At 39.2% G+C, this 27,679-nt stretch overlaps 1 protein-coding gene across 1 annotated transcript; it reads left to right on the top strand.

Annotated features, from left to right (window-relative positions):
- Window positions 1-775: 775 nt before the first annotated feature.
- Window positions 776-26,497, top strand: MINDY2 (MINDY lysine 48 deubiquitinase 2). The gene is made up of 9 exons (XM_002195354.7): window positions 776-1,552; window positions 9,088-9,145; window positions 11,356-11,420; window positions 13,937-14,095; window positions 14,927-15,029; window positions 15,577-15,719; window positions 23,043-23,216; window positions 24,161-24,334; window positions 25,685-26,497. The coding sequence occupies exons 1-9, from the start codon at window positions 893-895 to the stop codon at window positions 25,802-25,804; spliced, it is 1,656 nt and encodes a 551-aa protein (XP_002195390.3). The 5' UTR covers window positions 776-892; the 3' UTR covers window positions 25,805-26,497.
- The last annotated feature ends 1,182 nt before the right edge of the window (window positions 26,498-27,679 follow it).

Raw genomic sequence — 27,679 nt, 5'->3', positions numbered from 1 at the left:
GCCCTTTATATTTGTGCTTTTCTATTCCTATTGCCATGTCAGAAGAAAAAACAAGTTCCCTCTGAACACTGATACAGGTGAGAGAAGGTGTTATGGAAATGCACGTAGAATGTAAGATTACAGTGAATGTACCTCAGGTAAGGCTGCAGAAGTTGATGCAAGTGTTTACAGACTTCAAATTAGAGAGCTGCTGAGAATAAAATGAGAGGATATATCCTTATCATCCCAAGACTATTTAAAATTTGTGATTAAAAGCTGAAGATTTCTGTAGGGAGAGGAGAGGTTCACTGAGGTAAAGTCTGAGTAATACACCCACATTAATTCTTACAGAATCACAGAATGTTAAGGTGTTGGAATGATCTTAAGGAACATTTAATTCCAGCCCCCTGCCATGGACAGCGACACCTCCCACTAAACCAGGTTGCTCAAGACCTTCTCCAACCTGGACTTGAACACTTCCAGGGATGGGGCATCTGCAGCCTCTCTATGCAACTTGTGCCAGTGCCTCACCACTCTCACAGTAAAGAATATTTCCCAATACTTAACCTAAATTTCCTCTCTTTCAATTAGCCTATACAATCAAATGGTTGAAGTTATCTATTATACTCGCCACGGTCGTATTTTTTATAGTACGACTGTCTAAGAAACCGCAAGGAAAAGCACGGAGCACCCTCGGCAGAGCCGGACTCACCTGTTTCCCTCCCCTTCCCGCCGCCCGCCCCGCCCCGGGGCCCCCCCGCCCCGGGCCCCGCCGTGACCCGCGGCCGCTCCCCCCGCCCGCACGTCCCCGGCGGGGCGGAGCTGGCGCCGCTGCTGTGATGGCGTCGCGGGCGTTGCGGGCGGAGGCGCAGCCGCTGCGGTGCCAATAGAGAGCGGAGCGGCCGGGCCGGGCATGGAGAGCCTGGCGCAGCCCCCGCCGCCCCCGGGCTCGCTGCAGACGGGCGGCGGGGGCGCTGCCAGCCGGCTCCGCCTGGGAGAGGCGGCGGCGGGCGAGGGCGGCTGCAGGGAGGCCGAGGAGGGCGGCGGGCGGCGCAGCCCTTCCCCTCCGCTGGCCCCCGCTCCCGCCGCGGCCCCTCGGACCGCGTCCCCCTCCCGGGCCGCGGAGGGTGGTGAGGCGGCGGAAGGCGCGGGGCTGGCGGTGCCGGAGAGTCCCGGAGCGGCGCCCGCCTCGGAGAGCGGTCCCGCGGGAGCCGGCTCCGGGAGCAGCGGCGCTCCCAGCCCGGCGGGGGAGGAGTCCCGCAGCCTGGACTCGCTGGAGTCCTTCTCCAACCTGCACTCCTGCTGCCCGAGCAGCTCCGAGCTCAACAGCGACGCCGACGAGGCGGTGGTGGCGGGGGCCTCCTCGGGGGGCCCGGCCCCGGAGCCCGAAGGGGACAGGCCGGCGGCGGGCTCCCAGCTCCTCTCCGCTTCCAAGGAGCGCTTCCCTGGCCAGTCGGTCTATCACATCAAGTGGGTCCGCTGGAAGGAGGAGAACACGCCCGTCATCACCCAGAACGAGAACGGCCCCTGCCCGTTGCTGGCCATCATGAACGTGCTGCTCCTGGCCTGGAAGGTACGGGCGGGCGGGCGCCATGGCGGGGCCGGGCGGGGCCGCGCGGGCGGCTCGTGTGGCGCCGGCGGCGTTCGGGCTCCTGAGCCCGCGCGGCTTGAGGGGCTCCGCGGGAAGTTTGTGCTGTGTAGGACAAGGACGTTGTCGAGAGTGCTGGAGGGGAACTTCTGACAAGGGCATGTGGCGATAGGACAAGGGGGAATGGCTTTAAACTAGCAGAGGGCAAGTTTAGATACAAGGAAAAAATTCTTCCCTGTGAGGATGATGAGGCACAGGTTGCCCAGGGAAGCTGTGGGCGCCCCATCCCTGCCAGTGTCCAAGGCCGGGGTTGTTGTGTCTCTGGGCAACGTGGTTTAGTAAAAGATGTCCCTACCCATGGCAGACGGGTCTGGAACTTGATGATCTTTCAGGTCTCTTTCAACCCAAACCATTACGTGATTCTTTCAAGAAATAATTCAGGCTTATTTGTGCTGTTAAGCACATGTCTCGCATATAGAACTTGGAAAACAAATACTGCCGTGCAGTGTGTTGCCAGTATACTGCTTAGATGCTGCTGCCACATATAGACTTACTTCGTTGACTTAAAACAGAAATAAAATATCTAGATTATGTTTACTAACAGCACAATATATACCATATAATAGTTTACTGATGTGTACAGGTTTCTAGTAAGTAAAGATTACTATTTATAGTACTAAGCACATAAGTTGTATTTTTGGAAAACAGGTTAGTTTCATATAATAAAGTAGATGTAGAGTTGTATAAAATGCAGAATTGTACAAAATACGGACTTGTACAACTAACTGCCTGAGCAATAGGGACACATTCATACAGTTATGCAGTATAGATTGTACTTAAATTAATGAATAAATCAGGTACTGATCAAGTAAGCTTTGAGACCTGGAAGTTCTTGTGCTCTGTAGCCATTGTGAATGGGACTTCCCATAGTCTTCAAATATTTTTTTTTCCCAATCTTTTAAGTAATTAAGCCATAATGTAGTTATTAACATGTCTATGTGAAAGGAGTATCTGTTGGAGGAAAACTGTAAGGTTGTGTGCATTGCAAAACAAGGTTGAGGGGCACGTCTCAGGAAATGCTGGCAATTCAGCCCCGGAAGACTGAAGAGTTGATAGAGTCCTGAAATAGGAAAGCTTTAGAGGAATAGCTTTTATGTTGTAGTAGCAAGGGGAAGAAATTTAGTATTGGAAGAGTAGGAGGTTGTTCGCAGTGTGAAAGGTTACTTAGGAAAAGGTCAAAGTGGAAATATGTTATGAGAAGAAATTTGTTTAGATGCAGGTGGAAATTTGTTTAGATGCAGAAGATTAATGCTCTTGGTTGAGTTACAATTTCTACACATTTTTCTGAGCAAAATAGTTCAGACATCAGAAGGAAAACTCTGGTACAATGATGTTGGTATTTAAGCATTAGTAAAAGCAGCAGAGGGAAGTTATGTGTAACTTTAAGGTATTGCCTTATGTAGGTTCTCCTATCCTCAAGAGGGTGTGAATGTTGTCACAGGCTTCAATATTGAACACTTGCTTTCTGTGCTCCCTCTTTAGCGACTAGGGGTGACTTGAAAAACTTGCAATTCCTTATCATTTGGGGGGGGGGGGCATTTAAAAAAAACCTGTTAGTTATAGGATCTTCCTTTTTAACCTTTGATTTAATGAAAGATGTAAATGGGATAGCACTGGTCCTGTTGTTTGAATTCAAATTTTTGGAGGTTTTGTTCCTTAACATTTTTCATTTTCCCTCTGCTGCTGCTCTCCAACCAGAGTTTTAACTGACATTCTGCTGGGATCAAATGTTACATTAGTGAGAATTAAGGTAATACCCAGGTTTATAAATAGGCAAAAACCAAAATACCCCTTGGGAGTGCCCTGCTGTTTCTTATTGCTCAGATTACAGGAAGTTTTCTATAGTTCTATGTAAAACCTCAGCAGAATTTACATGAGTTGCAGACAGGCAGCTAAACTGGTGAAACTGTCATCACTGGTAGAACTGTCATTATTTACAGGCTTGAGGGTTTTCCTGTTATTTGGTTATATATTGTAGATGCTTGTAATTGATTTTCCTAATTACTGCCTCTACAAATTGGCCTTTCTTCTCCCCAGTTCACAGTTGAGAACCACATTCACAGTGGTTGGGGTGGCAGCTCATGTGTACATCACTGACAGCAGCTTGCTACCTGAAAGGGCTGAGGATGGACATCCACCTTCTCACTCCTCCTGAACAAAGATGAGCACTAGACTGGGCCAAGTAATTGTAACTTGGGAACAAGAAGGCACATTGAAAGATGAAAACAGGCAAAAGCAGAGTGAGAATACCATAGTAAATACTAGGTGAAAAAAAGCTACATGCAATGGGAAAAAAGAGCATAAGAAGGAGATGAGGAAGAAAAATAGAATCACAACAGGGAATAACAAGTTAAACAGTTACACTTTGGGTTCTATTCCCTGTATCAGCCATCAATTTTCCTTTTTAGAACTCTGTCCTGACAGGGTTGAGAGTTCTGGTCATCCTGTGGATAGATCTGGTCTCAGCCAAATTAAATGCAGTACTGGTTTGGCAGTTGGGGTTTTGGAAATTCTGAAATAGTAACACCCACTGTGACTATCCAAATTCCATTTCGAAAATAACCAGATTTTGGAACTAAGCTTGTGATAAAACTGCTACGTCTCTTTTATCCACTACTTTCAAAGGATACATAAAACCCTGAGGTGGCAGATTGCAGAAGCTGTATTTTAAATATTAAAATTATGAAATTACTTTTCTTTTGAAGTGTTTTTGCAGTCTGCCTGTCTAAGTGTAACTTGCAGTTTAGCCTATACGAGGGAGAGCCAAGGAGTTCTGCTACAGGAATGTTAAGAGAAATGTTCTAAGAAGAAAAACAAAAGCACTATGATATCAACTAGGAAAAGTAGCTGTTGTGCAGAACAGCTGTTGTGCAAAACAGTGTCATAACCACTTAGACTTGTGTGATGGAAATGAAGAAGAGGTAGAGATTGAAACAAGCATTTTAAAATATATGTACAGGCATGAGTTATGTTCTCTGATGTAGAATAGTGTGGCACACTGTTTTTCAGCTTATTTAAATCTGGAGATTGCTCAGGTTTAGCTCAGGCCTGTGGCTCACTATGTGGTTAAGCTTAGCAACGCAAAGTTGGCTTTTCTAAGTGCCTTTTGTGATCTTTGTTAGACCTGGTTCATGCAACACTTTCTGATAACTTCTGGCATTTCATTAACTGTAATTTGGGGTGGGGGGAATGTGGCAATCATCAGATGCTAAAAGCTTAGTGAGAGTGCCATGTGATTCTGCTCTGTGCTTAGGTAGGATGTGTTGTCTTGTTGCTGAAGAACTCTGAACCTCAACATGTTGCATAGAAATGACATATCTGAAATGTCCAGGGAAGATTTTGAAACATAAAATAAGCAAAGGGAAAACATTATACAATTAGAATAGAAATAATATTAATATTGTCTTGAGAAGTGTGTGCATATGGAATATCTTGTCCTTATGTAGGAGAACAGTGATATTGCATATTTGAAAATGTTTTTGAAAGTTTTTTGTGTCATAATCCTCTCAACAAATGGAAGGAGCTGTGTTCCCTACACATCTAGATCTACTAAAATTTTGGAAACTTTTAGAACTGTATGAATTACCTATTTAGGTATCATAACAATTATGTAAGTAAATGTTATATAACCCTTTTCTTGCTTAGATGTATCCAAACTGACGTGCAGAGAAGAGGTAGAGTAAAAAAATTCTACTTAGAAATTCTTAATTTTAGGTTTCCATGAAAAGGGCCCTTTTGAGAGGAGCTGATCAGAGTAAGGTGCTGCTGATCTGCACTGGGTTTGTCAGAGGCTGCAGTGGTGGTGCCCGCTCTGGGGGCTGGCACCGGCCCTTCACACGTGCTGCGCTGTCCCTGCCGCGCTGCCCGTCCGTATGGCCGGAGCTGGCACAGATTGCGCAGCGGGGCCTTGGCAGCCTCCCTTCCTCCGCACCTGTGGGACGAGCTGAGCGTGCCCGTCCTGGCTGGAGCCGTGCCCGGCACAGCACCGAGCCCGCCCAGGGGCTGGGGGCACCTGCCTGCGGGGCACGCTGAGGGCGTGGAGTGGCAGTGCACGCTGTAGGGCTGTCGTGTCACAGGCTCATGAGCTGTTCTGCCAGGCCAGCGACACTTATTTGCAAAGAATATGAATTGTTTTTTGTCAAAGCTGCTTGAAGCTACCCATACCTCTCTGGAACACTGTGTTCACAGGAGTTGCATGTTTTAGATAAACATGGTTTGAGACTATAAGTCTTACATAAGATTTATTATATAAGCCATTAGAAATTTTCTTGGACTCTTTTGATATTCATAGTATTTTCAGAAGTGTTATGCTCTATGCATGACTGTATCACTTAATTTTTTTTTAAGCCCTTCTGTAGTGTGGAAGAATACAGTGGAAAATTAGTATTATGTAGTTTTGGGGTTTATAGTCTAATTCATAGAAACTGTGTAAGTTTTATTAGACAATCTATTCCACATGAAAATCTGTTTACCCCTCTTGTCTTTTAATTAAAATATGCCTCAACTGTATCTCATGCTGTAGTTGTGTGAGAAGGACTAAGTTTCCCACTCCTGAGTGTAGGACATAAAATGTATCTAGAAAGAACCATCAAGATGAAGGACCAGGAAACTGCAGTTGAGGGGTACAGGAAATGGGTGGGAGTTGAGGAAATGCATTTTTCCTAAAATGTGAAGTTGATGTAAAATCTAGCAACTAAACATTGAAACCTATCGTGAAAATGTGTCCCTCAAAATAATAGATTGTTATGGACAACAGCAGCTTCTACTACTGTTGCTTACGTTGTTTACTTCTGTTGATTTATCTGGATAATGACTGTGGTTCTGTATGATGTTTTACTCTCCCTGAAGTTCTAAGGTGTTTTTCTCTCCCATTTCCTCTTCACTGTACATTTCCTGTCACTTAAGTACTTGCAATGAAGCCCTGAACAGCTGGGAAATGTCATGTTCTCTCTATATCCTTAAGTCAGCTCTGTTCAGAAGTACTTAGAACTGTGTTGGAACCCCATTAACCCACTTTAAAGGTGTGATCAAGGTCCCATACACATGCCAGCCCTAAAATTATGCCATGAAATAACCAATTAACTTTGCTTAGCATTTAATCAAGCAGTTAACTTTGAGATCTAGCTTGCTAAAATATCCAGCTTTGAGATATCCTGGAAATATGAGTAAAACCACTTCGCTTTTTCTGCAGTAAAAAAATAAATGGTTAGCTTTACAGTTGTGAGGGAAAGTTGCATTTGTTAACCAGTGATACAAATCACATGTTGTGCTATTTGTACATAGAGCTTAAATATAGGTGAGCTTTGTGCTTGGTGTTTGTCATGTAAGCATGCTTCCGGAGGTTCCTAATGTGGTGCAGAGCAGAACCCCCCAGGCAATGCTGGCTGAGCTGATACAAATGGTTTAAATAACTGATAAAAAGAGCTAACTTCATTCCTGAAAGAATCATCACAGGAGCCCAGTTAACAGTTGAGGGAGTGGTGATTTTCCTTCATATTGTACTGGCACATGTGCTGTAACACTTCAGGCAGGGCTGGTGGAGGTGATGCTGTTCTGTGCCTTGGGGGCTGTCCTGAGCCCTGGCTCAGGGGTGTGCACAGCTAGTTTGCTAAGACTTTAATGCTGCCAGTCCCAACTGTGAGTTTAAGAAGCAGCTTTTTGAACTTGTAGTCCTATTGTTTACATGGCTCAATTCACTTTATTTATGTGAATACTTGGTATAAACATTGTGAAAAAATCAAAGAGTATGAAAGCATTTAGCCTGTTGAGCATTAGTTTCAGGAGGAGTTCTGTAAGTTACAACCAGTTGTCATTCATTTAATATTTTCAAAACACCATGTACCCATGCATGCCTGATTTTTCTTCTTTAATTCCTTTCCTTATCCCAGTACTACCAGCTTCTTTATAAGCCTACCATCTCTGGGTTGATTACTGTGTGGCATATGTCAACTCTAACCCAAGTAGGGACATATTTTTTAGAGTATAAATAAGAAAGCCATATAAACTTGGGTCTCTTTCTTCCATATTTAATGAAATTTCTTGTGAATTCATATGTTTAACACATTTGCCTTTTGTCAAATATAATTAAAATTGGTAAGACAGATGTAGCCCAATCATACCTCATTTTCCTTGCAAAGTTATTAAAATAGCTCAGTTTTCATACCAAAAACCCTCTCCATCACAATGTGAACAAAGTGGTGTGCTGCTATACTGTATACTTGAGTTTGGGGTGCTGCATCAAAGGCTTCATGTAGATTGCTCTTCCATCTCCTGGTTTTCTACTTCTTCCTTCTCCACAACCAGAAAAGTAGGTGGAACCCATTAAATCTCAACCATGAGTTAACAGTCTCACGTCATGTCTTTCTAGATGTGTCAAGGACAGCAGTGATCAGTATTGAGGAACTTGATTAAAAAATTCCTCATATAATAAATACCTTTTCTAGACTTTGAATGGCAAGATGTTGGAGGGAGATAGGATGAGAAAATTAAAAACTGACGAGAGCTGAAAAATCAACTGCTGAGACAAACCAACCCCAAACCCTAGAAAAATAAAATTCACATTTATGCAGAGAAAAATTGAGTGCACTATGTTTAAAGTCTATATCCTCCTGTGGTATTTCTTCAGATTGCCAGAAGCATGTCCTTGTATGTGTTTGTGCTTTGCCTGTTGCATTTCTTCCTGCAGTAAATGAAAGTGTTCAGCCAAAATGTTTACCCAGGATGCTGGAAGAGATGAGGATGCTAGAAATTTTTACCTCTGCCAGGGTGGTTGGTTTTAGCACGTGATGATGGTGGGAGTAGATCAGGAAAGAGGGGAATAGAATATTCACCACAGAGTTCTGTGTGTCTGGTCTGCTCTGTGTAGGGTTAAACCAAATGGTTAAACCTTGGAGTGTGAACATGGGATGAGAGGCTGGAAGGTCATTTCCTTGTACCTGCACAAGTCTTTGGCTTCTCTGTCCATGCACCTATTGACAATAGATCCTTTAGAGATTTCGTACATAACAACTTTTTGAGCTAATACTAAAAATTAATACTCTTAATACTCAATACTCCATTAAGAATGTTAATGAAGGTAGGGAGTCAAACACGTGAGGGGAAGTTTTCTTAACAGTTCCCACTCTGTTAATTCTGAGTGCTTGTAGTTGAGCCACTGCAGTGAGTGGTGTGAGCTCCTGTGAAGTGGAGGGGGATGCTGGAGAAATGTTTTGGTGGGAGAAGGGAACACTATGCAGGGATGTGCAGCTGGGAGAAAGTGCTGTGTGCATGTGGTTTCTCTAAAAACCAAAGTGTCTTTTTAATATCTTCTTCTGGCTGCTGTTCAGTAGAGGTCCAGTATGCTAATGGCCTTATAAACCAGGTGAGGCAAATGTAATCAGAAGTCTTCTGTCTAGAAATACCATGCTTTTAAAATGGTAATGTTTTGGTGTTTTAAAGAGAATGTACTTTTACTTTGACAGATTAAACTGCCACCAATGATGGAAATCATAACGGCTGAACAGCTGATGGAATACTTAGGTTAGTAATTGCAATAAATCACTTTCACTTGTATGTTGTACTTTGTAGCGCATAACAACATAGAACTGTTTTATGTATTTATTATTTTCTTCAGCTCTTTATTTAATTCCAGAAGCGTACTTACAGTATTCAGTTACTCATGCTTTTCCTTAAGTGTTTTTAGAAGTTTTCTGCGCTGCTTTCCAAAGTGATTGGTCTAGTTGATGCCATTGGTATGGCTCAGTACACCAACACATTGACAGATTTAAAATTATTTGTGTCTCTAACAGTGTTGTTTAATTATAGTTGACAGAAAGTAGTAATTCAACTATGTCTTTAATTGTCTATAGTAACTATAATCCTTGGAAGTATGACCCAATTAAAATAACAAGAAAAATTAATGTAGTCCTCACAGTGATTGGGGTCTCATTTGCAGATATTACTCAGGGGTCATATTCAGTGTTCAGTAAAACTGCAGCTCTTTGCTTTGTATCTGACAGGGCTGGAACTTTAATAACTCTGATCATCCAGGTGTTAAAAGTGCAGTTGTGATAGTACTTAAGCTGTATGTACTACTTTTCCTTCCCTTGTAGCCTGACAAATATAAAATATTTGAACTTAATAGACTAGGTTTGATTTTTCTTAAGCAGAAGAAAAAAATCCTTACAATATATTCTTTCTTTTTGCTTGTAAAGAAAGTAGCTTGTTCTTTTCTGAAGTAAAGTGCTTACTCTTCTGGTTGAAGAAAAAAGTTACTTACATAATTTTTCCAGAAAAATAAGAAATCTTGCTCCCTGTGTCTAAACATTTCTTATAATTGCATTGATGACACAATACTGTCTGAAGTCACTACATAATTCCAGTTCTCTAGATGTGTATTCTTTCTTGAAGGCATATTTTAGCTTCTGGAATTATCTTACTAAATTGAATAATAAATCTGTGTTAAAATTATTTAGGTTCCTATTCACTCAACAGGATTAGCAGTTACAGTTCTTCTACAGCTGAAAAAAAAAACCCAAAACCAACAAAACAGCCTTCAACCACTTTCAAGTTAAGAGTATAAATTAGGAAACCTATAATAGTATTTTTCTGAGTTTAGTAATGGAACAAGGGAATAAGTACAAAAACATTGAAATAAAATCTGGGAAGTGGATATTAGTCTCTAAAGATGTTCTAAATCTTGAACCTTAGTGTGTTGATTAACTATTAACTAATTTATTAACTTTGTGTTGTAGACAGTGTTGTGGTTTAAACCCAGGCAGCCCCTTGCTCACTCCCCTCTCAGTGAGATCAGGTAGAGAATGGGGAGGGTAAAAGCCAGAAAACCTGTGGGTTGAGTTAAAGACTCAATATAGGGAAAGCAGAGCAAAACAGGGAATAAATTCACTGCTTCCCACGGGCAGGCAAGTGTTCAGCCATCCCCAGGAGAGCAGTACTCTGTCAGACGGGGTGCCTTGGGAAGCAAAATATCATCCATCGCTCCAAGTGTTCCTCCTTCTTCCCCCCACTCCATATTCTGAGCATGATGGCAGCTGGTCTGGAACAGCCCTGTGCTCAGGGGGGTCACCTGTCCTGGCTGTGTCTCCTCACAGCCTCCTGTGCCCTCAGCCCTCCCAGCCTGGCCCTGGCAAAAGCAGGAAGGGCCTTGGCTCTGAGTGAGCCCTGCTGAGCAATAACAAAAACATCTCTGTTACCAGCCCTGTGCTCAGCACAAATCCAAAGCACAGCCCCACACCAGCCACTGTGAAGGAAGGTAACAATATTCCAGTCAAAATCAGCACAAGTTTTATAGAATTACTGGTGTATAAAACTTGGCAAAACATTCACAGTATCAGTCAGGATAAGTGGTTGGCTTTTTAAATTGTGTGCAGAATTGCATACCTTACTGTGAACAGTTTGACCTTTTTATATTTTTAAGCTGAGGCACAGAGGGAGGTTAGTTTTTGAATAATGAAGAGATTGATATGATACCCCAAGAGATTATGAAATGTTGCTTTAGTAACAGTGTTGGCCATTTGAATTTTATTTTTTAATATGATCTTACTAAGTTTTTATGTTCATATTTTACTCCATAATTATAATTCAGGTTATAAAACAATGTGATCTCATTAATTTGGTAGAAAACTTCAGTTGTGGTATTCATTATCAGTCAGCTTCAATCAGAAACATGCATAGAAATGTTGAAGCTTTGATTGTGGAATAAATTTAATTTCATTTTTGCTTTCTTTTAGGAGACTACATTCTTGATGCAAAACCTAAAGAGATATCTGAAATTCAGCGACTTAATTATGAGCAGGTAAGGAGCTGCTCCTAAAACACAGTTGCTTATGTCTGAGGAAACTAAAACTATGTTTCTCACCTAAGGTTTGTCACCTTGTTAAAAGCCAGAAGCATACAGACCACCGTTTGTAGTTTGTTTTTGTCTGGGCTTGATGTAGAGTAATAATTTTATGTATGTGCTATTAGTGAAGAAAAACTCAGTATCTATTAACAGAAGACACTTTCCCCCCCCATTATAAAATAACAGTAATGAAGTAAAATGGGTTTTATGGAGGAAGTGTAACACAAAGGTACTAATAAAGGTGTATAACAAGGTGGTTGCTTTTTGGAGGCTTTTGTTGCATGTCTTTCAGTTGCTCTGTTCAATGGTGCCTGCCAGAGTTTCTCTGAGGATGTAAATGGAGTAAGAGAGATCTGTGTTCTTATGCGTGAGGGACAAAAAGAGGTTGATCCTGTGTTATGAAAGGCAATATTATTTGCACTGGCCACTATTTATATGTCATCACAGAATTTTTTCTGTACTGAAGATAATGCTGTTAGTTTTAAAAGTTGTTGATTTAGCATTATCTTTTCCACGCTCTGTCTGTAGTCATAGCTGGTTTTTTGGTTACTCACGGAAAAGTGAATTTGAATTTTTTAATAGGTATAAAGTTTCAAGGTAGCTCTGTTTATTCTTAGATAATTTTTTCTTGTTCTCATTCAGTGTAGAAAGCCAAATTGAGTAACTTGAGATTGATTTTTATCATATTATAGGAATTACTTTTGTAATAATGAAATTGGCTATTTTTTTCCACACAATTCTGTGTTTAGAAGGTTATAGCCATAATCAGCTTATAGGAGGGTGATGAAAACTATTATGCCTGGTGAAAGTATGTCTGTAGCTTTCTTATGCTCAGATATATGGGTTTACTGTGGGTTTTATATGGGTTACTATAAATGTCACATACCTGAAGTTTTTAACCATGTAATTTCAAAGAAGCCTTCTGTTCTGGAGATTTTCTAAGTTGTTTTGAAGGTACGGAAATAGATAAAGTAGAAGAGATAATGTTGAAATTGTAGTGAGAAACTTCTGTGGTTTTCTGGTCCGTCTGATGTAATCCTGCTTTGTTTGCCAAGTAAACATTAACAAAATAAATGCAGCTATTGTCTGTAGATGTATGGTCTGAATTTGTGGATGGCTAGTGCTGACTTACTATGGACTTCCTATTCATTCAGCAGAGTAAGATTATGGCAAAATTTCTTTCAAAACAGGTTTTTATATTTGATATCTGGTCCCTCCTAAAGACATGCTCTTGTTAAGGTGGTTTAGTTTGCTTTTAAAATTACAAAAACTTAAAAGGTAAAGCCGGTCTTGAGAATTACTTCAAAATCTTGCTAAAGTCTAAACCTTGTGACAGCAAAGTTGTCAGTAAGATGAAGCAACATATTGTAAGGTAGTGGGAGCTGTTCCATTCCTGGTCATGGAAACTTGACAGAACAGGGCAGTTAGAGGGCTGCAAGCATTAAAACTCTCATTTGTAGCAGCCATGCTCTAGTGCAGATTCTGATCAGAAGACAACAGAAGCAACTGTCTTTAACCATCAGTAGTTTTAGTCTGTGGATCTTTGCTGTCTCCATCTCCTGTCCAGTCTGTATTTCTGGTCTTCGTCATGCTATTTTCCCATTGTTGTAAGGCTGAATTCCTCTTAAACAACAGAATGTTGCAAAACCCAAAAATCCCCAGACAAGCAATAAAGTGCCTAAGTTTCCCCAAATCTTTTGCACATACTTTCTGACCCTTTTGGACTTTTTTCTCTTAGTGGAAAATTGTTTTTCCTGCATGTCGGGAATTTTTTTATCTGTTGCTTCAAGATAACAAAGCACATTTTCTTTGGCTCATCTTTCCTTTCTGTGATTGAAACTTTGTAACTTGGTAATTCTCCTTAAGATTCCATTGGGATCACTACTATAATAAGTGCTACTTTCATTACTTGTTTCAACAGTAGAATCTACAGACCATTTAAAGGTTTGCCCATAATAAGATAGAAAATGGTTTTTTGTTAAAGAAAAAAGTGGTGAACCATTAAGATTCTGGTTCTCAGTACTGAACTCTGAAATTAGAGTTGGCAAGTGTGTCTGTGTAGATCAATCATTGTGTAGTGACAAGTACTTCAGCCTGGCTTGTAAGGGAAGGCTTTAAAGGGGAGAAGAAACCTCAGGAAAAGTCCCTTGAAGACTCCCTTACAATTCAGTTTTCTTGCAGACGTCTGGCTTGTGGTTTTGGGAAATAGATGTAAAAGCAATCAGAACTGCCTCCAATTAGTTTATGGGTGTAAAAGAAGAAACAATCAGAGGTGATTGGAGGGAGTTTCTTACATTTTATATATCTTCTGGTACAATGTATAAAGTGAATGTGCATTTAAACACCCTTTAAAAATTTTTTTTTAAGTGTTGAGTTGATGAGTACTAAATGATGAAGGGTTACAAGAGTAACCACCAAATGTACAAAGCTCTGTTGGGTCATCTGTTCTTTCCTTTTCTTTCTGTTGTCAGAATATGAGTGATGCAATGGCAATTCTACATAAGTTGCAGACGGGTCTGGATGTCAATGTGAAGTTCACAGGTGTCCGAGTATTTGAATACACACCTGAATGCATAGTGTTTGATCTTCTTGATATCCCCTTGTACCATGGATGGTTAGTGGACCCTCAGGTAACTTACTCTGTTTCAGTTATTGAAAAAAAAGTTATTCTGATTGTTACTGGTGGGAGGGGAGGTATTTGTGAATTTTAACAAGTCAATAATGAATACAGTAATGAATTTTTAAAATCTAGTCAGAAAAATTGAGGAGTGAATACAGACTGTATGTTTTTTTAGTGCAGGAACCTTGCAGAGCCTGGGTCTGTAGTCAAACTACTTTAAAAGCCTCCTATGACTCTGTAAAGGAGAATTGTTTTTCTGAGGGAAGTAGCAAGTTGCCCCAGATACGGTGTCCCAGTCATCATTTTTGAAAGCTTATTAGAGAACACTTGGAAGGAATGCAAAGTTACTTTCCTCCTTTTTTTAATTCTGATTTATTAGTCACTGCTATTGAGAAATGGGGATGGTAGAACTGGTTGGAAAAATCTGCATCTTTAGCAAACATGTAATTAATTTTTAATTATATTATTTAATAAAAAATAAAGTGGTATTGTTTGCTTAGGGGGAAACTGGTGAGTTTGGCTGGAATAATAATGCCTAAGAGTTTTTCTTTTCATGCCTTGTTGTTAAGAGTTGCTGTTCTCTTACCCTGGCTCAGCTACCCAACTCATGCTGTGTTCTCTATCTGCCTTAGCTAAGGGTTAACTGAAGGATTTAAAACAGGATCTGAAACAGCAAAATGTGTAACACTCTGGGCTAAAATGTTTTGGCCTAGATTTTTTAAGGGGATAACATCCTGTCTTTATGGAATTCTTATTATCTTATTAGTAATTGCCACTGGCTTACAAGCGTGTTCTGTTCTTCTCAAAGATAAATTCTCCGTGTTGTTCCTTCCTGCTGCAGGTTGCTGACATAGTAAAAGCAGTTGGTAACTGCAGTTATAATCAGCTGGTGGAGAAGATAATTTCTTGTAAACAGTCAGAAAACAGTGAACTGGTTAGTGAAGGTAAGTAATGTTTTTCTGTATTTTATCGAAGTATGTGCCCTGCTAAATCTAAGTTATATATTTTCCACATGGGTGATACTGAGTAGAGATACAAGTGGGAAGAGCTGCATTCTGTGTGCTGAGCTGCTGTCCCTGGGCAGGCACACAGCACTGTGCTTGTCTTCTCAACTTCTCTGATGCGTGCTCTTGATCTATTCAATACATTTTTTCAAAAGCTGGCAAGAGCTTCCCCTGTTGTGGCAACATTCAGATTTCAAATTAGCTGTCTATCTCCTATAATTGGAATATTAATTATATACTCCATTACAACAAGAAAAAATGTGAGTAATATTAGAAGTGAATATAGCATTTCTGAACATGGGAAGGTTTGTTTACAATGCGGTGGTTTTAGACCTTTGAAACTTGTCCCTTCTTTTTATGTGTTCCCTAAGGATTGTGATAATATGGGGATGTAGGGGAAAGATAGGAAAAAAACTGCTATTGTTACCAGGTCTTTTATTAGCAAGTGTGTAATAGATACACATAACAGTATGTTTTGCCTTTGTAGGGTTTGTAGCTGAGCAGTTCCTCAATAACACAGCTACACAATTAACTTACCATGGACTGTGTGAGTTGACTTCAGCTGTCCAGGAAGGAGAGCTTTGTGTGTTCTTCAGGAACAACCATTTTAGCACCATGACCAAATACAAGGTACATCCAGCATTTTTGTCTTTATTGTTATGTTTTGTGTTTCCAAGCAAGTTACAGTTTTTCACTGTCTTGAAATAAAATTAAGTTCCAAGTTGTTATGTATAAATATGGCTTGCAGTGAATGTAAGGTCCGTAGCAAGTGTTACTTAGGAACTATTGATTACAGTGGTTTAGTCACTGGGATCCATTACTACTTTAAATCTTGTAGCCTTTCCCTTTATGTTCAATTTACTCCCTGTGTTAACTCTTTGTATTTATGTATAGTTGTGTACACTTCTTACATGGCTTAAATTTTCTTGCAGTTTGTGGTTGGCCTGATAAGGTTACTTTAATTGATTTCTGGTTTCTGAGGATCTAAAAGTTTGCATTACATTTGGGCCAGTAGATGAATAGGTTTATATGCAAAATCCCAAACGTTTGGAGAAGTGAAATGAGCTACAATATTGGTTCCCTTTGTTAGGGAAGAGAATTTCTTTTAATTATTTTTTATCTGTATCCGGGGAAGCAAAATGGCAGCAGTTGTGAAAGGAGTATTCCAGGATACAAAAAGCAAGTGTCAGCTTGGTTAGTGCTTCTGGGACTCCTTCCTCCATGGAATGGAGAATCTTGTTTGGCAAGTTTACATTCATTTATGGAGCATCTCCATGCTAAAACAACTTTACTTTTGCTAGGATGGTAGTGTAAGAGTTTTTACCCTTGTATAGGAGGCTTAAAATTATATTTTGGTTATGTGTTCTTTAATAAGACTTTCATTTCATGTACATTTGTGCTTATGAATAATGGTAGTAAAAGCAAAATAAAGAAGAGGTGTGTAGCATGTAAAAAAGTTAAGAAACCACTGGTTTTGCCATTATGTGATAATACCAGATGCCTCATGCGAATGACACTTTCATTTCTTACTACTAGTCCTTTTTTCCTCCCTCAATTAATCTTGGCTGTCAGTGCTAATCTTTGGCATTTTGAGTAACTACTCATAAGCTGAGCTAAAAGTCTGAACAGTCCTGATAAATAATGATTAACTCTACAAGCAGGTAACATTTGATTTTCTGATAAGAGTACATCTGAGATCTGTTTTAAATATGTGTAAACAATGCCACTTGCTTAAAGCAGTAGGGCAGGTAAAAGGATCTTTCTCCTCCCTTCTTCCATTTAAATAACCCAAAGTATGAAATACATCTGTGTGGTCAAATATTTCCTGATGCAGCTCATTTAAATCACAATTTTGAGTATAGTTTTTCCCCTCTCTGCTTTTCTAAATTCAGTTCTTGGATTAGCTGGTGGCAGCTCGTACACTGTTTTACGCTTTCATTATGGAGTGGGGCAGGAAGAATAAACCCCAACCTCAACGTAGTTTGGTTTTAAAAAAGAAAATAGTAAAACTACAGCTGTACTTTCTGGGTACAAATTGTATCTAGAGGTGCAGGCGCTCTTTTACTTTGTTTAAAGGCCATTCCAGATAAAATACATAAATCCTCCTGGAAATAATGTGTTTTTCTGCTATTATTAAATCCTGTAAAGTAGTATTTGTATTAAATACAGTCAGTGAGTATCACTTTGACCTGTAGATTATAAATGCAGATTAATTTTGTAAAACATGGGCTCTTTGTAGCCTTTTGCAGCCCAGTATTACATTAAAGGGTAGGACCTGGTGTGTGTCTGTGCTTTATAGCTGCACACTTGTAAACATTTACTTTTCAGTTGAGATCCTTTTTCCTTATAGAAATGAAATGCAATGCTTTCAATAAGTTAAATATCCTTAGCCAATATTAATAATACAGAACAGGTTAAGGCAGTGAGTAAAAATCTGTGTCTTGAGTTTTACCTGTAAGAACTAAATACAAGTCCTAAGAAATATAAAGTTAAAATATTTGAAAATGAGTATCATTTGTATATTTAAGGTTTGTTGCTGCTAAGTCAAAATGGTTTTAATCTTGTGCTTTTTAAGTATTCTTAGCATTCTGAAATGCTAAATTTTGAAATAGAGGCTATTATTCTTGTTTTGCACCATCATTATGGGGAATGACCTTGTAGTTAGTGTTTAATTTCCATGTTATTTACATATTTTATTTCCTGAGGTTATGGCTTCTAAACAGTGTTCATTTTGATTTGGATTTCTGCTGAGTGGTCCATGGCAGAATGTGAGATATCAAGAAACGTTTTAATAAAGACAGAAAATAAGTTATAAATTGATGTTTAAAGGCCAACAACAACTCTTTTGCCTCCTACCTACCCAGCTGTTTGCAGTAGCTATATGTCTAGGGGGTCTTTTGTATCAAGTCAGAAATAGACTTAACTTGGGCTTTTAGCCAAGATTAGCTATCCAGAAATTTTTGGCCCTCCAGGATACTCATGCGAGTGCCAATTGCATTGCTGCTGAAGAGTTGAGATGTTTTTCAACTGCTTCACTCCTTCCATTTCCTGGGTTTAATGCTCGCTCTGCAGATGGAGTTTCCCCACAGTTTGAGCAATAGCCAGCAGTAGCTGGACTATGGAGAAAAGTCCATCCATTGGGAAAACTGGAGATTCAACATATGTCAGGAAAAATGGAGGTATAGAATTTCTAGGGCAAGAACTATGCAATTATTTTTTCTCTTTCTCTAATACTGCCTTTCTCTCCTTCCCCTCCAAACCAATACGTGAAAACGTCTAGATAAAGCAGTATAAAGTTAATCAGAAGGGAATTACACATTTAATAAGTTATGTCCATGTAATAAAATAAGTGTATTTTTAGAAACACAGCTTAAGTAATTAGTGATTATTATTCTAGCTAAGCTAATGCTTGAACTTTTATTTGGCAGCTTTAATGTACAGCTGTACATTAAGGACCTTTACACTGGTGATATTTTTTAAGTGCAGTATGGGTTTTTCAAGGCTGATACTTTAGTGAAAGGACTTGGATTCCCATACCATGTCCATTTGCCCAAGTAATAATTTTTTTTTCTACTTCCTGTCCCTTCAATTGCATACTGATAGTCTTGGCTCATGTGATCATACAGTCTTAATTCTCAGCAGTTAAAAATGTGATTTTATTTTTTTGCCTTTGCTTTTCATTATGCAGATAATAAATACATCAAATGATAATTCCCTAGATCAAGGAAAAACAGGACTGTAAAGAGGGGATCAGTTTGGTAAGAAGATCTTAGTTCAGTTGGATGTTTTTCCCACAGACTTGTTTGTAATAGAACCTGTGTTCTTTACTGAAAAGTATCAAGACACTTACCTGTTTGGATTTTTAATTATGTGTGTTTTCTACTTTATAAATGTTGTGTTTCTGCTTCAGAACTCAACAGATACTTTTATTCAATACAAAGGGTATTTCATAATTGCACTTTTTCCTTGGACATTTAAGATTGGCACATTAGAGGCAATGAATATAACTGCTTAAAAACATGTTTATTTTTCATTTTCTTAATAAGTATACAGTTCTTATGCTGAGGGTTACTGTGAATTCAGTAGTACATACTTTCTTTAGAAAAATACTTTAGTATATCTGAATGTTTTAGCTGTTAGAGACAATTAAAACAACACTTACTCATCAACTTAAAACATCTTCACAAAAATGAAGGGATCTCATCCAGAAGTCCAAGAGAATATTTATGTACTATTCAAAACATAAGGCTTAAAGTGTTTGTCTTTACTCTGTTAAGTTATTGGGCAGGTGTTTTGTTTTCTTCTTCAGTTTTCTGAATTGCTGGAAACTTGGTAATTTGCATTAGAACAAGTAGTTTAAAAACATTATTTAATCTGATTATGAAATTATCCAAGGAAAGGGCATCTAGTAACATATCCTGTAGCCTGTATTTGTGGATTTCAGAGAGGGTTTTTTTTTTTTGGGCAAACCAGAAGACTGAGAGATCCCTGTTTGGGAGAATAATCTTACTTTATCCTCAGCTTTATTTCAAGGTTTTTAAATGTGAAACTATAAAATCTGGGCATTGGTCTACAAAATCTAAATATTGATTCTTTGGATAAATGATCAGTCATAACTTTGATAAAGTAAACTGTGTCTACAGTAGTTACACACTTGGGAGTTTCATTGTTTTACTCCCTGTTGACTATAGTTAGTAGTAGATACTTTTGCTGTCTATTACGTGCTGGTATTTTGGGGGGCAGCATTAATCCACGAGACTGGGTATTTGTTAGAAAAACCCCACTTTTAAAAACAAAACTACAAGATAATCTGGTGGTGCTCTAGAAGTGGCCAGTGAAGATTTTTCTGAGGGTAGGAACATTTTGTAAAGCATGACAGCTGCTCTCTGTGAGGGGCATTTGAAAGCCATTTATTTCTGTGTGCAGTGGTTACCTGAAAGGCCCGAGCTGGGCCTGGGGAGCTGCGCACAGGCCGGGCCCTGTCCCCGTTCCCCCGGGGCCCTGTCCCGTTCCCCCGGGGCCGTGTCCCCGTTCCCCCGGGGCCCTGTCCCCGTTCCCGAGGCCCTGTCCCGTTCCCGGGGCCCTGTCCCCGTTCCCCGCCGGCCCGGCCCGCGGTGTGGAAGTGCCTGGGCAGGGCGGCTCCTTCCTGCCGCGGGCCCCGGGCAGCGCGGAGGGCGGAGGGTGACTTCGGTGAATTCGTTCTCTCGGTCCCGGGCAGTCCCTGCCGGGGCTGGGTGTGCCGCGGAATGTGGCTGTGCCTTCAGCGCTGGGAAGGGAACGTGCCTGGCATTCGAACTGTGCTACAGAGCCAGGCTGTAGAGAGGGACTCTGTTTTCTTATTGCAAGTGGAAGAACAAACCTTCGATGAGAGGCTACATTGCAGCTCAAAGCAGAAGAGCCAACTCCTCTTGCTTTATATGAAATTGTTGCCAAAGGTTCCATGAATTTTAGCAATATTGTGATAGTCCTGGTTGGGTTTTTTTGTGGAATCCAATTTAATTGTACTAACACGATGTAAAGATCAGAGAAGTTGGTTAAAAATAAGGGAAGGATAACTTTGGATCTCTGATCTGTGATTTCCCATTTTCCTTTCATTCCAATAATGTGACCAGGACCACTGTCCCTTATCACGTACTGTGTTGGTTTGCTAAGCTTTGTTCAAGTGAAGCACAATGTTTTAAGGTGCAGTTGCTATTGGAATTGCAGTGGTGGTGTTCAGGTAATGTGGTGATATGTAATGCAGTTTATTGTCTTTCATTAGGGAACTGTGTTACATTTATTTTTTATTATTTACTCTAAGGTGACATTTTTACAATCAGTGTTCAACTGAGAAATTCTTACATAGAATATGAATTGTATTTAAGATTTGAAACTATCTATTTCTACTTAAGATATAATGGTCTCTATTTCAAACAAGTGTTAGCTTTAATCGCTCCTTAGATGCTAGATTTTAGTTCCATGCAAGCAATGATATACCTTAATATTTGTGTGCGGAAAAATGAAGCTTATAATAGTTTGGAGATAGGAAAACTAGTATTTTCACTATTTCAGTACTACCAAGCTACAGAGTTTATAGGCTGTAATTAAAAATGTATGGCATAATAGAGGAAAACCTGAGAGACACACACACCACCCCCTTTTTTAGGTTTTGAGTCAATGTACTGTTCAAATTAAAACTTAAAAGTTCAAATACATTTTATCTTAAAAATTCTGGGATTTTGTTTTACATCTTTTTCAAGACTTCTTATATACACAATGTTGTGAAATGGGTACTTTCTGCAAACTGGAAACGTTGGGAAATTACTTCCTTTTATTTGCTTCAGGTAATTTGAAGTGTCAGGACAGGAGTATCATTGAGTTCTTAGGCAGGTTTCCAAGGGAGAGATGATTTCTTAGATCATGTTATGTGATCAGACTTGTTGCTGACACTTGTACTTATGTCTGGGAAGCCCCCCTGTGCTGGTTAACTCCCATTCCACAGCTTGAACATCCAGTAGAACAAAACCTGTTTGGTTTTTGTTTGGGTTTTTTATCTACTCTATTTTACCTCGTGTGTAAGTGCCTGTCATGGTATTAGGTAATACTGTAATAATTATTGTATGTGAGTCTTCAAATAATATTTTTGTTACATCAAGTGACCTCCCAGCCCCAGGAGGGGCAGCTGTAAACAGAGAGGGATTGACGAGATGTGAGTGGAATTTCAACATCTCCCTTAGAGAGTTATTTAATGACTTCAGAGGAGTTCTGTATGTGTTGAGTATGGACAGAGTTTCCATTTCTTGCCTGTTTAGCCTTAGAAATCATTAGAACAGGATCTGCCTCTTGCTTTGGTACAACTTCAGCACAGCAATCTTTGAAAACTCTTTGTGTGCTGCTGGAATACAAATACCAAATTTTTTGTGGATGTCACAATAAACTTGATTTTTACAGCTAAATCACTGCTACAAGTTTTGTATTGAGTGTCTTGATCTGGTACATTCAGTCATACTAACGGGAGCTTCAGTCTTAATATGCTCTATGGTCAGTAACAACATTCTTGATTTGGAGTATAATCCTAGAAACATGATAAAAAAGGTAGGATGAAATAAATTGATTGATTTAAATGGAAATTTAAAAGGGTATTTTATGCTGCTTTCCTGTCCCTCAGACATGCAGCACCGTCTCCTTGTATTGGGAGCCTACTTCAGTTATTTCCCTTTGATTTCAGCTCCTCTCCCACTCCTTCATCCTAAGCTTGCATTTCATTCTTCCAGTGCCTTGATAACTGCACTTGTTAGCATTGTCTCCTGCATTCCAGACCAGCCCATTTTATATTTTCAGACTTTGAAATCAAGAAATTTGGCCTATGGAACTGTAAAGTTATTAAAATGCCAACAAAAGCAATTATTGGTAACAAGTGAAAGCAAGAATCTTAAATTTAGAGCTTTCGATTGACAGAGACCTCAAATTGTATCAAAACTCATGAAACATGAAGATGATTACCATTTTGAAGTAATGCCTCTTGGATTGTTTGGAAAGATCACCTTTGTCTCCATATCTTACCTTTGGAATTTAATCTGATTACTCCTAAGATTTAATGTTTTTGTTGCCAGGTTTTAAGTCTACTTCTTAGGTGTATTTCTAAAGAGCTGTCAAGGTATATAGCTTGAGATATATTAATATATTCATTAATGTATAATATATTGATGTTTTATATTAATTTCTAATCAATATGAACTTCCATTAAGAATGAAGAGTTGCAAGATGGAATACAGAAATGGTGTGGCTGTTAATTCAGCAGTGAATTTATCTGGTGGTTTAATGCTGTATGCTGATTTATTTAATTACTGAACGTGCTAAAAACTCTAAATGAATGTTTTATTGGAATGCAACATTTGTATCATTTCTTCTACTTAGATTGTATAAAAGTATTTTTTTTTTAGTTTTACAAGTTTTCCTTGTTCTTCTGTATAGGGTCAGCTTTACCTGCTGGTGACAGACCAGGGCTTCCTTACAGAAGAGAAGGTTGTGTGGGAAAGTTTACATAATGTGGATGGTGATGGGAATTTCTGTGACTCTGAATTCCACCTGAGGCCTCCATCAGACCCTGAAACTGTCTACAGAGGGCAGCAGGATCAAATAGATCAGGTACTTGATTTCTGCCTTTCATTTTAAGTTTGTACTAATTTTTAGTCATTTATGTGTAATTCCACAGATGTGTATGCATGTGTGTATACTCATACATATTTGGGACTATAAAACTCCTTTAGGTAATTAGATTGGGGCTCCCAAAAGTGCCACTTGAATGTATTAATATGGTTTTGAGGGAGGAAAAGTAAGACCAACTGAGTAGTTTGGAAAATGGGATTTTAATCTCTCAGAATCCACTTCTGACAAGTCCTCACTCAGGTGAAATGTTGCCTCTGTTTTGTATATGGAAACAGAAGCAGACTGTGGAATTTCTTCCTACATAACAAACTCTATTGAGCTCATTAAGATTGTCATAGCTGAACTTTGCCTTTTGCTGCCCACTTGGCTGAATGTAGGACAGACCCCACAGCAGACTGTGTGTCATGGTGGGTGTTTGTTATTCTTGCTGAGACACAGAGTTTGCAGAAGTCATGTCTGAGGTGGGGCTGCGGTGTACCAGTTAATGCACAAGTGCAGAGCAAAACTAAGTTCCATGAAAATCTTACATTCTGAACAAGTTTATAGTGATCACCATGAATGTTTTTTTAAATACTGGGGGAAAATTAATAAGATACTTCTTAATAAATTGAAGCACTGCATCTCTCAGAATAAAGATCTGACAGATAAGTTGTTGCTGTCTAGGTAATAGAATTTAAAACTAAAAGCAAAAATTTTAAATTAGTTTTTATATTTTCATTGCTGCAGCTTAGGCACTGTGAAAGCAGACAGTTCTGCAGTTGAGGCTATGGACAGGTTCTGAAACAAATTCATGACCTCCATTTGAAGATAAGGCTGTGAGAAAATTGTTGGTACTGTGTAGCTGCACATGCTGAAAAATTCACTTGATACAACTTGACTCTTTTCTCTGTGAAAAAACATTAATTCACGAGTTTTCTCTCTAGGATTACCTGATGGCATTGTCTCTACAACAAGAGCAGCAGAATCAAGAGATTAACTGGGAACAGATCCCAGAAGGAATCAGTGATCTAGAGCTAGCAAAGAAGCTCCAGGAGGAGGAGGACAGGAGAGCTTCTCAGTACTATCAGGAACAGGAACAAGCAGCTGCTCAGGTCCAGGTAAGAAAACAGTACTACAGAATATGATCATCAATTTTAGAAAGTATGAGTAATTGCACAGATACATCTGTGCTTGTACATATTTCAGCCTGAGGTGAATATAGCAATCTTGAGGAATACACTACAATTGTTGGAATATGCATGTAGATATGGCAACTGCAGACATTTAAATACTTTAAAGCAGGCTTAACCTTTTAAATTAGGGTTTAGATGGTATGAATTAATATGTCAGGTTATAAAGATAGTATTAGCTAGTATTTTACATTATTTTCAGAAGAGCATTCAGCTAAACTTTTTAATAATAGTTAAAGCTTTGTCTGTATTTTGTCTTGTAAAAGTTTGTTGCTGTACATTTTTAGGTGATTCAGACTGTGATCTCATGTGGATCTTTCTGTTGTTTTGAATTAGGCAATTCAGTTCCTCCCAATACACCTTTCTATCCTATACCCGTAAGCAGCTGATTTCAAAATCTTCTGAAAATGTTGTTTATGCACGTCTATCAAAAAATGAAATTGAAGTGAATCTTCTGTGCCAAAGACAGTATTTAAGTTGAGGTTTTGTTTTTAGAGAATTCTTAACCATTGAGGGCTTTCAGAATTGCTTTTATTTACAAATATGTAAGAAATAATCTACATAAAGCCCGCATCTTTGGCCTGAAGTATTCAGAACCATTAACTGATAAGTTTAAGCATGAAACAAGATTTTTGACAGGTAAAAGTTGTGTTATTTGCACTGTTTGCTGCTTTAATGGAACCAGCAGTACCTAGCTAAGACAGATTCATACCTGCCAAAGGTAGAAGGAACTGAAGAACCTGCTGAACAGGATTAAGAGCCTGCGTATTTGCAGCTATGAATGGGTAACAGAGGGAATAGATGATGAATTAACAAAACTTACATTGTCTTTGTATACCACCCCTCTTGCCAAGTTATTAAAAAAGTTTCTAGTCACAAAAAGCTGCTGCCTTACCATTATCTCGCTGTCCATGCCAGCACTTTGAAATGTGAAATGTGGATTTGTACTTCTAAGAGAAACTCAGAGAAAACTCCAGTACAATAACACAGAAGCACCAGAAAATGCTTGAAACCATGTTTTATTGAAACTACTGATCTGTACATGTGGACACAACAGAAGGGACACATGAAACTTGAAATATATTTTCAGCTGACTTAATTTTCAAGAAATACACAACTTTGTGGAGGTCCTGGAGTAGGTATACCAAAAACCCTACCTGAACTCTACTGGTTTGCATAATACTTAAACTTTTTGTTTGTGAACTTGACCACACAGAAGAGTTCAGGCTGTATGTGCAATAGTGCTGGGTTTATTTCCCATTTATTTTCCCTACACAGCAGGTACAAGGTGCTGCCTCTCCAGCCAGCACAAGACAATCCGGGAGTAACGAACGCAAACGCAAAGAGCCTCGAGAGAAGGAGAGGGAGAAGGAGAAGAACAGCTGTGTTCTCTTGTAACAGAACATGGATTCCATCTGGAGCCAAGTGCATGTCCTCAGAAGCAAAAACAAGGAGTAGAAAGGAAGACAAACCTGTTACATGCCGCCTGTGCCTGATTACCCCACGGATTTTGTTCATGTTCCAAGAGAGGATGGATGACTTTGTACCAATCAGACAGACTTCCTTCAAAGTCATAGTGCGTGCTGCTCAAGAGGGAATTCCAAATCACAGTTGGACGCGGCTGTGCTTTGAGTTAGTCATAAGAAATATTGCACCTTGTAGCTGAACACACAACTCATGGCAAGTCCTGTGTCATAGTGACATCCATTACTCATTACATCAGTTAGTAAGCTATTTTATCTTCTACTCTAAACAAAGGTAATTCATTTTGTGTAAGGCTTTTTCCTGAAGTCTGTACACGAGCACAACGGAGTTCTGTGTTACTTCCTTAGTATGAAACTATATCTTAGGCTGGGTATAGTCTCCACGACACAAGAGCCCAAATAACAGCTGGGCACTGCCTCCTCAGTGTGTCCAGATTTCTTTGCTTCTGGATCTGGTATGTTCTTTTTTTGAACCCAGATTTATACTTGTTACTGCTATCACGGCATCTCCTGGCCAGCTTCCTTGCCCCAAGAATATGTGACTTGATAGGCAGCATACAAAAATTGTCATGAAGAAAATGGGGCATTTATTAAAAAGCAAGATGAATATTGTTTGCTTTTCTTGCAATTACAAACTGGGTATGGCAACTCAGATGTTATCAGGGTTAAACAAGTAATTTTATAAGTAACTTCTTTTTCTTTTATTATTTTTTTCTCTTGTAGGTAAACTGGACCAGATAAGCTTTTATTTATTGACCTCTCCATATGATAGATGAATGATGAGAGGAAAGTAAAGTCTATAATAATCGTTATTCTATATAAGAATGCAGACTTAAAATAACTATCTGCCTTTTATCCAGAAGTACCTTGAACTTCAACATGACGTTAACGTGTCCACTTGTATATTTAAGCAAGTGTACTGTAGTTAAAAACACACTTTTTTTGTTTGTTTTATAAATCATGTATTCTTAAAAAAGCACACTTCTGAAGGGGTGAGAGAGGAGTGAAGCTGCCTCTCTGAGATGGTTTGAAAGGTGGTCAGGTGTAATATTTTGTTTTTTAAATCACTAATTTAGAATTTTTGGAAACCAGATTTTTCTAATTTATGGGAACCAAATAAACGTGTTGCATCTTGTAGTATTTATAGAATGCAGAAACAGAACACTTGATGAATTTTGAGGGAACCACAAATCTTCTCTGCTTCCATTAAATAACAATTAGTTAACAATTAGTTCTTGCTGAACCTTTTGATAAAAATTTCTATTTAGTGATTTGTAGATACTTTTGAAAAAGGCTGCTTCTCCTGGACAAGTTCTGTATCCGTGCTCTAAGCCTTAGTGTTCACACAGATAACCTGGGCAAGCTAAGGTGGAATATGACATTCCTGCTTCCAGGTGTTTGGAGAATGTCTACAAAAGTGGGTGTCTGACACAAGTCCATTGGTAAAAAGCCACTTCACAATTATTTCAAGTAGACTTGCTGCACTGATGGCAACCAGTCATCACACACATCTGTTACCAACCTAGAATGAAAATGAGATAAAAGAAGAATGTCTTACCAACTAAAGGGCCAATTTGTATCACTTTTCTTCCATGCCTTTTCCTCTTTTGTTTTTCTTCCACTTTTGTTACAATTTCCCTTTTATAATGATGAAGTAAGGAACAGAAGGAGGGCTCTAATATATAAACTGTAAATTTAAAAATATCTTCTCTAGAAAAGTCATGCCCAGAGAAGTAATTTTAATACTTAATGTATGCAGTTCAGATAATTTTCTATGTCAAAGCAAAGG

This window comes from Taeniopygia guttata, chromosome 10 (assembly GCF_048771995.1).
Source record: "Taeniopygia guttata chromosome 10, bTaeGut7.mat, whole genome shotgun sequence".
Lineage (NCBI taxonomy): Eukaryota > Metazoa > Chordata > Aves > Passeriformes > Estrildidae > Taeniopygia > Taeniopygia guttata.
The sequence above is the reverse complement of the archived record's forward strand: the minus strand, read 5'-3'. Positions and strand labels throughout refer to the sequence as shown.

Coding starts and splice junctions, on each gene's coding strand:
- MINDY2 (XM_002195354.7), top strand. CDS start 893: ATGGAGAGCCTGGCGCAGCCCCCGCCGCCCCCGGGCTCGCTGCAGACG. Junction 1,553..9,087: donor TGCTGCTCCTGGCCTGGAAG/GTACGGGCGGGC, acceptor TTACTTTGACAG/ATTAAACTGCCACCAATGAT. Junction 11,421..13,936: donor AGCGACTTAATTATGAGCAG/GTAAGGAGCTGC, acceptor TTCTGTTGTCAG/AATATGAGTGATGCAATGGC.